Here is a 13440-nt window from a genome sequence, read left to right as displayed (position 1 = left end):
CACCGATGGCGGCGGAGACCATGCAAGGCACCAACCTGCACATCAGGAGCAATTCGGGGTTCAGTGTCTTGCTCAAGGACACTTCGACACTAACTCTGTGTCTTCATAGCTTCATGCTGGTCATCAAATTATTTGCATATGCGACAAAAACAAACAATATCCATGAATTCAAGATAAATGGCCACACGGTAAATATCACAGAGCAGAGAAACTGGAGTGTGCATTTTCCTGAGTGTGCAGTTTTGCATTGGAGTGTTGTCAGGTTATGGTATGTTAACTACACACGATATCACACATTAATGGCTGATTAAACAGTAGGTCAAATAAGCTCATATGTGAAGATTTAGTTTATAGCATATGTAGAAGCCATCCTCACTGTTTTGTATGTCTATTTATTATTATTATTATCACAATTGTTGTAGTTATTATTTGGCATTATTGGGTATTGGTTTGATGGGTTATTATGTATTTGAATCACTGTTTGGACACCAAGGGCACGCCTCCCCAGGCCTAATTGATTGATGGAGAGCATATGTAGGCCTGGGTGATTGGGGAGCGGCATGCACCTGGTGGACAAACCAGTTTTTACCAGACAGACAGAGAGAAAGACAGCACAGCACAAGAGATCATGCCATAAGGAAGAGAGAATGTGCCTGTTTGTAATGTATCACTGCACTTCGAAAGGAAAGGAAATGCAACCTAAAATGACATTGAACCTGTGGACAATCTTTATTTGATCTGCGTACATCCAAAGTCTCTGGGTGCATCAGTGGGTTTGTTGGCAATGTGGAAATGTTTGGAACCAACAAAAGAGCCACCACATAGTAAAAACTGAGTCCTATTGGATTTAGATGTATTGGTTTTCAAAGTAAGAAGGAGGACTCGAACCAGGAATTGGAACAAACATAAGAGAATTAACTAACTGGACACGCAGCTCAAAGCCACAAAGACTCATCAATTAGGAGCCTGGTATGTAGTGGACACTGGACATCGAATTTAAAAGCTGTATAGGAAAACAGCAATAACTGTTATTTTATTTTCGTGTTTTTCCACTGCTTAACTTTTATTGGTGACTTGTTTGCTGGCCATTTGCTGCACTGACGTCCATTATTTTTGTTTTCGTCACTGCTGGACTTTTATTAGTGACACGCCTGTTTTGCACTGCCTTATTTATTTGATCTTTCGCTATGTTGCACTGAACTGGACACTGAACTGAAGTTTACTCTGCACTGCACTTTACGTGTGGAAAAAGGGGAATTTAAATGTCAGATGTCACGAGAGCAGTGAGCGATGGTGCGCTACAACCTCTATGGCTACAACCCGTAGAAGACTGGTGGGAAGATCCTCCAGAGCTCAGTCGAAAGGAAATTGAAAATATCGTGCAAAGGTGGATGGCACGAGAGATGGAGAGGGAGCACCGAGAAAGCATTTTGGCCACATATGATGTGGTGGAAGAAGAGACACCCCCAGGAGAGGCTGGAAGAGGGACATGGCAGGGAGCAGAGGAGGCGAGTGTCTCTGAGCCGAAGACCCCTCAGGCTCTGGAGAACATTCTGCAGCTGAAAGAGATACAACCGGAACAGCTGACCGACCCTGCAGAAGAGGACTGGGAGGACGGTGAGAATGAGATGGCTGTGGAGACGGGCGGCTCCTCATCTTTCAGCGTCATATCTGAAGCAGAAGAGGTCTATGGACAGATGTCTGAGGGAGAAGAAAGCTGCAAGCAGGGTGCCATGATTAGGAGTTTGGCTGAACCAGCTGTCGTGAGGAGGCTGAGTAGAGGGGTGAGAAAGCCACTCAGTGGAGAAAGGTGTCCTTCTCCATCACAGAAAACCAGTGGTGGAAAGACAAATGGCACCATAAAGGAAACTACAGGTACATCTGACCATGAAGAAGGTGACAAGAAAGCACCGCCTCTGAAGAAGATGGCATAGGAACCGAAAGAAAAGGAACAAAAGGCCTGCCCAGGAGAAGCGAGAGCAGAAAGAGAAAGAGGATGATGTGTCAAAGGAAAGGGACTACGACCTGCTTTGCTTCCTGTGGTGGCTTGAGGGCTACATCAAGACTTCTCCAGACCATTGAGAGCTTTGACCTTTCTTTTCTCCATCTTTCCCTTTCTTTTTTTTTGCAGTTTCAACAAAAAAGAAGATTCAGTCAAGCTTAAATACAACACACATACCACATACCTTGAATAATGTTTTTTGTGTTTGGCTTCTTTGAAATGTATTTAGTAATTGTGTCCATACTGTGCACAATTAGGGGTAGTGTAGAAGCCATCCTCACTGTTTTGTATGTCTATTTATTATTATTATCACAATTGTTGTAGTTATTATTTGGCATTATTGGGTATTGGTTTGATGGGTTATGTATTTGAATCACTGTTTGGACACCAAGGGCACGCCTCCCCAGGCCTAATTGATTGATGGAGACTTGGAGAGCATATGTAGGCCTGGGTGATTGGGGAGCGGCATGCACCTGGTGGACAAACCAGTTTTTACCAGACAGACAGAGAGAAAGACAGCACAAGAGATCATGCCATAAGGAAGAGAGAATGTGCCTGTTTGTAATGTATCACTGCACTTCGAAAGGAAAGTAAATGCAACCTAAAATGACATTGAACCTGTGGACCATCTTTATTTGATCTGCGTACATCCAAAGTCTCTGGGTGCATCAGTGGGTTTGTTGGCAATGTGGAAATGTTTGGAACCAACAAAAGGGCCACCACAGCATAGCTTCAGGGCGTGGCATAGGATTATGACATACATTAAAGCTCTAAATGGTCAGGCACCTGCTTACATCTGTAATCTTTTAACTCCCTACAAGCCTGGCCTTATTACAAAAGGCGACCGGGCCTTTGCTGTACGTGCTCCTCGGCTGTGGAACTCACTGCCTGAGGATCTCAGGCTGGCAAACTCAGTATCCTATTTTAAATCGCGGTTAAAAACTCACCTTTATTGCACAGCCTTTTTATGAAATGTTTTAATTGAGTTTATTTTTTTTTATTCTTATTGTATTATTTTACTGCTATTATTATCTGTAAAGCACTTTGTAAACTTGTTTTTGGAAAGGTGCTATATAAATGAAGTTATTATTAAAAAGTCAATAGGTACGGTTACAATTACAGCGGGACAGGGGAGGAGATGTCACTCGCGAACATTAAAGTGTAGCTGCACAATGAACTAGAAAAACTGCCCTTCTGGGCACAGGTCTCCACCAGGAGGATAGGACTGTGTGAGATGTTTGGCAAAATGTTTAGGAGTAATATAAACTCCTGCCTTTGATGGCAATTGGATGACTTGAGGCATTTTGTTCCAAAAATGTGTTTTGCAAAAATAAACCTGTTGGTGGCGCTATAACAGGCCAATGTGAAAAGGGTGGGATATATTCCTCAGCCTAGTAAGAAAATGTGTGAAAGATTTCACGTAAATTGCATGCTGCGTTCATGATTTGAGGCTTTTGTTCAAAACGGGGCAATCTTGCAAACTGTGAAAGCCAATTATAGCCAATTAGGATGGAATATGAAATATCGGACAGATCCGACTTGAGCACATGACCATAGAGATACTGTGTAACGATTTGTGAGATTTTTGGACAGAATCTGGAGGAGTAATATAAAAAAATGTGTTTTACAAAAGTCGGCCTCCTGGTGGCGCTATAAAAGGTTTGTCCTTGGCCTCTAGGGAGTGTGCATGCAACGTTTCACGCAGATCGGTGCAGTTTTAGGTACAAAAAGTGAAAAGCTGCCTCATGGTGGCGCTATAACAGGCCGTTCTGGAAAATGCGGGGCAGAGGTTCATCGTTGGCATCCAGGGAGTGTGTGTGCAAAGTTTGGCATCGACCGGGTTAACGGTTCCCGGAGATTAGCTGGTAACGGACGGACGGAAGGACGTACGGACACACACACACGGACGGAGTGCAAAACATACTCTCTCCCCATGCCTTGGCCTAGTGGAGACAATAATTGGCACTTGACAAGCCTTGTATACACACTGGTGGAAAGTAACTAAGTACATTTACTTAAGTACTGTACTTTTTGAGGTATTTGTACTTTACTTGAGTATGTAAAAAATATATATATACTTTTACTTTTACTCCACTATATTTCAGAGGCAAATATCCACTACAATTATTTGACAACTTTAGTTAGTTTGATTATTATTACAAAACATACATTAACAAACGTCAGCCCTGTATACATTTTAGCCATTCGGCCATTTGAAAATAGCCGATCTACAAGCTCACAATGCGTGATGCGACGCGTGATTGTGAGCTTGTAGATCTGCTATTTTCAAATTGTGCACAATGAGTACTTTTACTTTTGGTACATTTTGATACCAATACCAAGTACATTTTGAATTCCGGACAGAGTATTAATTTCTATAGGCCTATTGCTGTATTGATACTTTTACTGAAGTAAAACAATTGAGTACTTTTTTTCACCATGCACTGCCCACTGATAGGCCTAATGGTTTCAAGTGTCTAAAGGATACAGTCACAACTCACTAGTGACATGCTGGATTAACACACCAGCCTTAGAAATGAGTGATACAGGTCAAAGGTCAATACACACGCACACACAAACATAAACACAAAGACACACACCCACACCGCCGCACGCATGCATATTTCGCACGCACGCACGCGCCCACACGCAAAAATGTGCCCTAAACCCTAGTCATGCATGTAGGCTACGTGTATATCTATTCTACGTCCGAGCATAGACATGCCTCTGATTGTCCTACCGACAGGGATGTAAGCTTAGCACACCTAGGATTCCATGCGCGGCCAAAAGCCGCTGTCTGCCGGCGTCTCTTCCGGGTTTTTAGACAGCTGGTGGATGGAAATGAAGCTCCACCCACGAGGCAGATTGCCGCGTTCGCCAGATTCTTCTGCGTGGTGCAGCTTCATTTCCATCCACGAGCTGTCTAAAAACCCGGAAAAGACGGCGGCAGACAGCAGCTTTTGGCCGCGCATGGAAGTTCAGGTGTGCCTGCGCTGACTGCCCGTCTTGCCAGACTGTCCTCCGAGACGTGAGGTTACTCCATGGTGGGAAATAATAAGTAATAAGTAGGCTTACAAAACCATTAGTTTTGCACGAAAACACTCCTTGGGCTAAATTTGGCCATAGCCACTTGCCCAAATGTGCCCAAATGTGCTGACCTCATCACATTTGTGATGACGGCTATGGCCATTTTTAGAGTGTTTTTTGTGCAAAACTAATGCTTGCAATGGATTCAGCATCATGAAAACCCCCTAGTTTGACACGTCACATGCTACTTAAAGTATAATGAAATTTGGACATTTTTGCCTTATATTGGATGTTAATGGTACCCCAACTTTCAGCAGCGGTCACAAAGTTTCCCAAGGGAGTTGGGTTGGAACAAATGTTTCTGTGATAGTAGACACCTTTATGAACACATTTGTGAAGAAAGCTAGTGGTAAGCATTTTCTTTTGCAGATTTGCCACATTTAGCTAATTTTCCCTTGTTAATTACCATGTCTATGCTCGGACGTAGAATAGATATACATAGCTACAGCAGAGCAGTAAGCTTGGTGCATATACAGTAGGGCTCCATTTTCGTCACCGCTAAACCCCTTATCCCTAAACTTCTTTCCCTTTTTTTTTTTTTTTTTTACTATTTTGCAAAACATTTTTGAATAGTTAAAATGGCCAGTCTACAAGCTCACAACGTGTCAATGTAGATTGGCTAGTTGAACTATCCAAAAATGTTTTTCAAAATAGAAAAAAAGGCAAAGAAGTTTAGGGATAAGGGGTTTAGCGGTGACGAAAATGGAGCCCTGGGGCATTCTCCATTTCATAACATTATGATTTCAAAATGAACAGACCTCATGTACAAAGACAATGGATCAACGTGAGAGAAAAGATCAAATATTGACTTGATGGTTTGAGATAAATGTGTATTGATTTCAGTGGAAAGAAAACCTCTGGATTCAAGGACACAAATGTTGATTGGAAGTAGCTTGACAATTCAATCATGATGTAAAAAAATGTCCCTTACATGGATCAATGTGAGAGAAAAGATCAAATATTGACTTCAGGGTTTGAGATAAATGTGTATTGATTTCAGTGGTATAGGCGGCGGCCTATTCTTTATATTTCACTTCTATGGCGGTTGTTCTGTGGACATTATTGAGGTACCGATGCTGAGATGCTGTGGGGGGGGGGGGGGGGGGGGGGGGGTGATGAGATGCTGCTCAAAACGCTATATTTGAATTGAAATCCTGAAAAATAACCTTTTTATTTAATTTCAAATGCATTTAGTTATAATATGTTAATTTGATGAACTAAATACAAATATGTTGGACATAAAAAAAAGACAATAACATTTTAATACTTTAATACTAGAAATTAAAACGGGTCATGTTTGCATGTTTATTCTGATATTAAGAGCTAGAACTGCCTCTGCCTGTAACTTGTACGTTTTATTTTTGCGTAACGTAGAGAATGACGCATGCCCGCACATACTGTACGTCACTTCCTGGGGAAGGCGGAAGCTCTGTCTCACTCTCACATGGCTTGTTTTTGTTTTGTTTTGTTTACGATTTTAGGATTCTCTCTCAGACTGCAGCACTTCGCATCTTATTCAGTAATATCCCACATGTTGTCTAGGTAAGCTATACGACTTTCTGTTACATTCAGCATTTTCGTTTAATTGTAATTCCTTGATAGCTATGTGATTAAATTATTGTGAATGCCAATGCCTTCGGTTATGGATGCTACTATGCTATGTACAGGCAGCTATCTGTTATTATTAGAGTACTGATGGTCACTATCTAACTCAGCCAGTCTGTCTCTCTCCATCAGTCCATCCAGATGTTTTTGTATTTCATATCAGTCTGGTCTGGTGGTAGCCCAAGGTTTAGACTCTCGTAGAGGTTTTTTTAGATTCGTCAGAATCGAAAGAAACCTCTACGAGAGTCTAAACCTTGGGCTAAGAATGGCTTTTTTTTGATTGATTGAACATTTTATTAACGGTTTGCAGAATTACAGTACATTTCAAGCACAAACTCAATACAAAGGCTGTTAACTGTGAGTGGACGACCCAATTAAGCATTACACTTGTTTACAACAGGGTCCACCATGTTCAATTCATCAAAACATTTAGAGACGTACAAATAGACACTTCTATATAGACAAAGAACAGTACAGGAATTCATCATAATGGAGGTAAAAAGGGAAAAGAAACATGTACAGTGAGGGGAAAAGGGGGGGGGGCGGTGGGGGGGGATTCAGATTTTACGGGGGCCAGTTTCGAATTGCAGCCATCCGTAGGTGCCCTTTGAGAGCGGTTTTGAAGGAGTCAAGGGATTTGCATGTCTTAATGACTGTTGGTAGGGCGTTCCACATTTTGGTGGCATAGGAGCGAAAATAATTTAGTCCCTTCTTTGTGCCGAATCTGGGTTGTACATGGTTCGTTGCACTCCCTCTGGTGTAGTGGGTGTGGACTTCGTTAACATTAAGGAAGTATCTAGACAGGTACATGGGTATCTTGGTGGAGTATCGAATCTTGTGGACCAGACCCATTGCAAGATGCTGTACTCTGTCGCTGACCCTAAGCCATGCCAGTCTGTCAAAGTGGGCAGGGGTGAGGTGGGTTCGGGGGGTGAGGCCATACATTGCATGGTGTATTCCACACAGCCACAACACCCTTTGACTTTTTGTAGAGTGATTTATCTGGGCATTCTTGCACATTCTATTGTTTTTGTAGTTCTGCGTAATAATGAATTGCTGCCTGCCACTAGACAGCTCTGTCATGGATCATCTTATCTATTTTTACAAAGGAATACATGGTCATGATGGTATCCGGAGAACTCGCCAGTTTAGGTTACCAACTCGCCGCGATTTAGAGCATTTTAGTTTTACTTCACCTTCATTTAAATTGCATTGAATTGAGAGAGAGAGGATAGTTGTTTAGAGTTAACACTAGAGAAAGTAGGAATGCTAAAAGTTTAAAACACCAAAGTACCGAAACAATGTAATTCAAATGTCCTGAAATGGTAGGCCTACTTATCATTGGTATTCACCTTTTTATCATCATCTAGCTGACAATTTAATTGCATAAAATAATTTGATCACTTTGGAAATGAACTATACCATCTGTGAGTTTGACATAATACACTGATGAAGACAGCATGTTAGCATAATGATGAATTAATTGATGAAGCACATGTTTAGTGCTTAAAACTTTAGTTACCAGTTACCTTGCAGATATCAATTATTATGTTATATAAAACATACATTAACCAGTTTAGCCCTATTTTAGGGCAGGCTACTTGAAAATAGCTACTAGGTAGATCTGCTCATCGGGAGCAATTAGGGGTTCAGTGTCTTGCTCAAGGACACTAAGACACTAATTCTGGGGAAGCCTGGGATTGAACTTGAAACCTTGCTCTAACGGCCACTCTACCCCTGAGCTACTGCCGCTTTTTTACTTAAAGTAAAATATCAGAGTGCTTCTTCCACCACTGCATGTCACCCATTAGTTTCAGCCTGATCTAACCCCTCATTCACTTTCATTACGCAATTAAAGTAAATTATTTGAAAAGTAATATATAAAGTAGTATTATATGAAATCCGATGCCGTTTGTTCAGCCCCCAGACAGGCAAGCATGCACATAGACACACACAGACATGTACACACACACACACACACACACACACACACACACACACACACACACACACACACACAGAGTATTATAGTTCTGTTAATGTTGTAATTTGGGGGTCAAACTGTAGATTTTAAGCTCTCTTCTCTTTACTTCCTATAGCCAGTGATGGATCCTGGATGCTGTCCTGAAACATACGGGGACTGTTCCCCTGATGACCGTGATGCCACATCCTGGGTATGTGTGTGTGCCAGCGGCCTCTGGAAGGTCCAACGAAGGCGAACACATACGAAGGGTGGACAGGCTGCTTTGAATCCTGGAGATGATGGGTGTATGTATGGTGCTTTTCTCACCTTTTATGTTCTGACTAAAGTCCTTTCCTTATCCTAGAATTGAGATGTGTTGAATAATGTACTGGGCGATATGGACAAAATCAATGTGAGTGTGGTACCAGCTCAGTGGCGTTGTGGTTGGAGTGTCCGCCCTGAGACTGGGAGGTCGGGTGTTCGATCCCCGGCCGGGTCATACCAAAGACTTTAAAATGGGATCCCTGCTTGGCACTCATGAAGGGTTGGATTGGGGGTAAGTTCCTGCGACATACTAGCGTCATGTCCAGGGGGTGTACATGTACATCAAAGCTGCCTCAAACAGGATGTGTTTGAGGCCTCCTGCTCCTATGGGCCTATTTTTCTTCTTAGTTTTTATTCAAATTTTCCACAACTTAATGAAACAACAAAAAACACAAAACAAACCAGAAAAGAAAAGAAAAACATCTTGACATGGACTACTTTAGAAACTTTCAAAATTAAATAAAAATGCAACCATACAGTTTATTTCAAATTAAGACAAGGTAGGAATTAGGAAACACAATATACAACAGACATACAACCACATTTATCACAGGCCCGGCCTGCATTCAGCCTCGCAGCCTCGCACCCTGTGAAGACAGAGGATCCAGAGATCCCCAACCAGCCACAAAATGACGAGCCAAAGACCCCCCGCCCCCCAGCTCACAACCGGCTACAAATCTTTTACAATTATTTTATAGCACAACAACCTCTACAAAAATACAGAAACACCCAAGTACAATATCACACAAGTCCATCTTTGTACGAAAAAAATAAATTTTATTCATTCAAAAAAGTTACACAGTGAGGCTTTAAGTTCTTATTTATCGCACTGTTGCTGCATATTCATATTATACTATCAAATGACTTCCTCAAGGCCCTGGGTTGAGAATCAATGCATCTTTTCTAGGGGTGCACGATTATGAAATTTGGACCGATCTCCGATTATTTACAGGGTCATATCTGCCGATACCGATTACGACCGATTCCAATATTATACGGAGGACCACAATGGAAAAAAGCCTAGGCCTAGGGGCTTGGCCCAAAGCCTGTTAATAAAGTATGAAATCGATCAATAAATAGCCTATACTCTTTGTGTGTCTGTTTTCTCAACTGAATGACATGAGTACACAAATTAAATGTAGATATAGTGAAAACCGAAATGATCTGTATTATTTTGAGACCGTTCCGATACCGATATGGCATTTTTATGGCCGATTCCGATTATGCTACCGATTAATCGTGCATCCCTAATCTTTTCCCCATGCAGCGTTGTCATCCGGTGACAGACCGAAGATAGGTTCACTGTGTCGGGTCCGAGTGTGTCTCAAAGAGGACATCCATAAGACTGACAGTCCAGGATCATGCAAGGGAGAGGAGATGCTGCCGATCCAAGCTGACCAACCAGTGGCAGAACTCGGACTAGAAATGACGGCTACACCCATTCCACGCTCTCAAAGTTCTGCCCTGCATGTTCTGCTTGGCGATTGGACAACACTGAGGCTAGGGGAGGGACAGTGTGATGTGACCGAAGCCTGTCTGGAAGGGATGAGAGCTGGAGAGAGATGTGAGGTATGTGGAGAGTGTACTTGCTGTATGTACGACGTGAACATATGAAATAAACTACATCAACAGAGCAATGGAGAGTGTGGAAAAGAGGTGAAGAAACGAGTGCAAGCAGGTTGGAACGGGTGGAAAAACAACCAGCTATGTTGTATGGTACTTTAGACTTGAGAGACAGTCGTACTGAGGAACAGAGAGGAAGCAGAGCTTGAGGTAGCAGAGACTAAAATGTTGAGGTTCTCTCTTGGAGTAACAAGGATAGATAGGATCAGGAACTAGGGACAGCCCATGTTAGATGTTTTGGGGATAAAGCCAGAGGCCAGACTGAGATGGTTTAGATGTGTACAGAGGAGGGATAGTGAGTATATCGGTGGAAGGATGCTGAGGTTGGAACTAAGGAACCGCCAGGCAGGAGGCCTAGTAGAGGCAGACAAAAGTGGAGATTTATGAATGTACTGAAAGAGGACATGACGTTGGTGTGGTGGTAGTGAATTATAGTTTATACCCTAATTTCAGCACCTCAATGCTGCCTACTTTGTAATTTCATCATGTTATAAATTAACATGATGTGCTGAAGAATTTCGATCGATCGATAAGAAATATGGAAAATAGCTATTGTACAAGCTTGTGGATGTCTGCTGTCGGGAAGAAACCACTTAACTCCAAATTCAGGAAATGAAAAATATAAACTCTTTAGGAAATTAAGAAAACCTTATATATTTTGAAAACAAAGCAATACTGCCTCATCAAAGTTGGTGTTGTGACTTTAAATTGTCAATTACTTGCATGAGACGGGGAGAGGTGGTGGAGTTAGTTGCTTTAGCAGACAGTTTGAGGGTCCAATGGAGTTAAGAGGTTTTGTCCAAAGCATTTTTTACTACTTTCCATTGGTTAAATATTTTCGAAACAACACACAGACGATGAAAAGGGTATTCAATAGCACTGATTTATGCAAAAACATAAAAAACCTCAAAAATGGACAGCAACGATGTGCTACTTTCAGTATTCTTGAAATTAAATTATTCAATCAAATGGATTATTTTTGATTTAACTGTTGAAACCCAAGTCTGAATTTCGTCTTTTCGCCCAGATACTATTGACTCCCTTGGATAACGGACCAGAAAACCCAGCGGCACAAATCACAGAGGGAAGCCAGCCTTTATGTGCCACCGTTGAACTGCACTCGTTCACACCTGGCGAGGAGTCCTGGGAGATGTCACCTGCTGACAAATGGGACTGGGTGAGGTCTCACAAGGAGAGGGGCGGAGCCAGGTTCAGGAGCGGTGACGTGTGGGGAGCGGCCGACAGTTACAGTCGAGCCCTCAAACTCCTCATCACCCTGTACAGCCACACCAGCGAAACAGACACAATCCCAGAGGAGGAGGAGGAGGAGCAGGAAGAGACCGGCGAAGAAACATCGAGGCTGCCCGCCAACCCCCAGGTTCCGTCCACGAACGTGTACCAAAACACGAAAGCAGAACTCCACTCCAACCTGTCGCTGTGCCAGCTGAAATTGAAGCAACCGCAGCGTGCCAGAGCTAATGCCGCGAAAGCCACACAGCTGGAGCCCGGCGGAGCAAAGGCCTGGTATCGCCTGGGCCAAGCGTGTCAGATGCTGGATGAGATGGAGGACGCCAAGCAGGCATTCAGGAGACTTTTGGAGCTACAGCCAGACTCGCCCGCAGCCCAGAAGGCACTCAAAGATGTATCAAGCATAGAGAAAGAAAGAAATGCACAGTTAGGACAGAGGCTCAGTAAGATGTTCAGTTGAAAACTTTTAAAATCACACATAATTGAGTGGGAGGGCAGTGTACAGATTGAGATCTACATTTGTTTTCATGACTGGCATTAAAATGGCACTACATTTTTCTACTGCCTTATGTTACAAACCATTTCATTATTATGTATTTTCCCTCAAAAATGAATGTAAGATACTTGAATGTGAATTATGCCACCCACAAGTGTAATTATATTTTCTTTAGGGGTTGTTGGTGTTCTGTGTCCACAAAATTAAATTGCAAGTTAATGCAATTATGTAATGCGCCACTAGGTGTCATACGTTAACAACATTTATCCAATGGGAAAGGAAACCAGTCAGAAAAGTGGCTGGTTCTATCTTACAAACCTGTTGCAAATCAAGAAAGAGAACGTTCAATCGGAACGGTCATAGACTCATAGTTGCTGTAGTCATTATCAAAATATGGCACATTAATGTATAATGCTTTTCGTCTGGTCTGACTGGGAAATAAATGAAATGTTATCAATGTCAATGTTAGCAAGTCTGCACTGCATTGAACGACATGGGAACATGTACTGTCTGTACTGTGAAAGTGTGAGTAAAAATGTTAACTTGAACAGTTTGTTACGCAGCATGACTACTACTCGTAATTTTTTCATCAAAGAGAAAGTAAAAAACTGCCGAAACCCGGGATCGAACCAGGGACCTTTAGATCTTCAGTCTAACGCTCTCCCAACTGAGCTATTTCGGCGCGATGACATGTGTTGCATCATATAAATTATAAAAAAATTACAGTCACTGACGTCTCGTTAGTCTGTATTTTTCAGTTTGATTGTCCGTTGTCATGGTTGTCATTGTCATGTATGTTTGTACATCGCCGCCTTGCAGTTTTTGCAGGGCAAGGAGGCTTCATTAACCGACCATTCACGGGGCTCCCGGCTTCATTTATTGACCATTCACGGAGCTCCCGGCTTCATTAGCTTCATTAACGGGCCAATGGAATATCCTCCTCCGCATTTCAGAAATTGATATATCTTTCTTACTCACTTCCTCAAAACCAGGCCCTCGCAAATCAACGTTAACGCCACGCTGCTGTCCGCACCAGCCCACAATATAACACCTGTAAAGAACGAGGCGTCACTTTTATCATATCAACTTGCT

The 13440-nt window shown here is 42.4% G+C and overlaps 1 protein-coding gene across 1 annotated transcript; it reads left to right on the top strand.

Moving 5' to 3' along the window:
- Window positions 1–6486: 6486 nt before the first annotated feature.
- fkbpl (FKBP prolyl isomerase like) lies at window positions 6487–13023 on the top strand. Its single transcript, XM_079490768.1, has 4 exons — window positions 6487–6631; window positions 8794–8962; window positions 10249–10550; window positions 11632–13023. The coding sequence occupies exons 2-4, from the start codon at window positions 8800–8802 to the stop codon at window positions 12310–12312; spliced, it is 1146 nt and encodes a 381-aa protein (XP_079346894.1). The 5' UTR covers window positions 6487–6631; window positions 8794–8799; the 3' UTR covers window positions 12313–13023.
- Window positions 13024–13440: the final 417 nt, after the last annotated feature.

Source organism: Electrona antarctica, assembly GCF_951216825.1.
Source record: "Electrona antarctica genome assembly, chromosome: 2".
Classification (NCBI taxonomy): Eukaryota; Metazoa; Chordata; class Actinopteri; order Myctophiformes; family Myctophidae; genus Electrona; species Electrona antarctica.
Note: the sequence above shows the minus strand (reverse complement) of the source record. Positions and strands in the feature narration are given on the sequence as shown.

Bases quoted from the DNA above. Each gene is read 5' to 3' on its own strand.
- fkbpl (XM_079490768.1), top strand. From the start codon at position 8,800: ATGGATCCTGGATGCTGTCCTGAAACATACGGGGACTGTTCCCCTGAT. The intron at 8,963-10,248 runs GTATGTATGGTG...TTCCCCATGCAG, and splicing joins GAATCCTGGAGATGATGGGT to CGTTGTCATCCGGTGACAGA. The intron at 10,551-11,631 runs GTATGTGGAGAG...CTTTTCGCCCAG, and splicing joins GAGCTGGAGAGAGATGTGAG to ATACTATTGACTCCCTTGGA.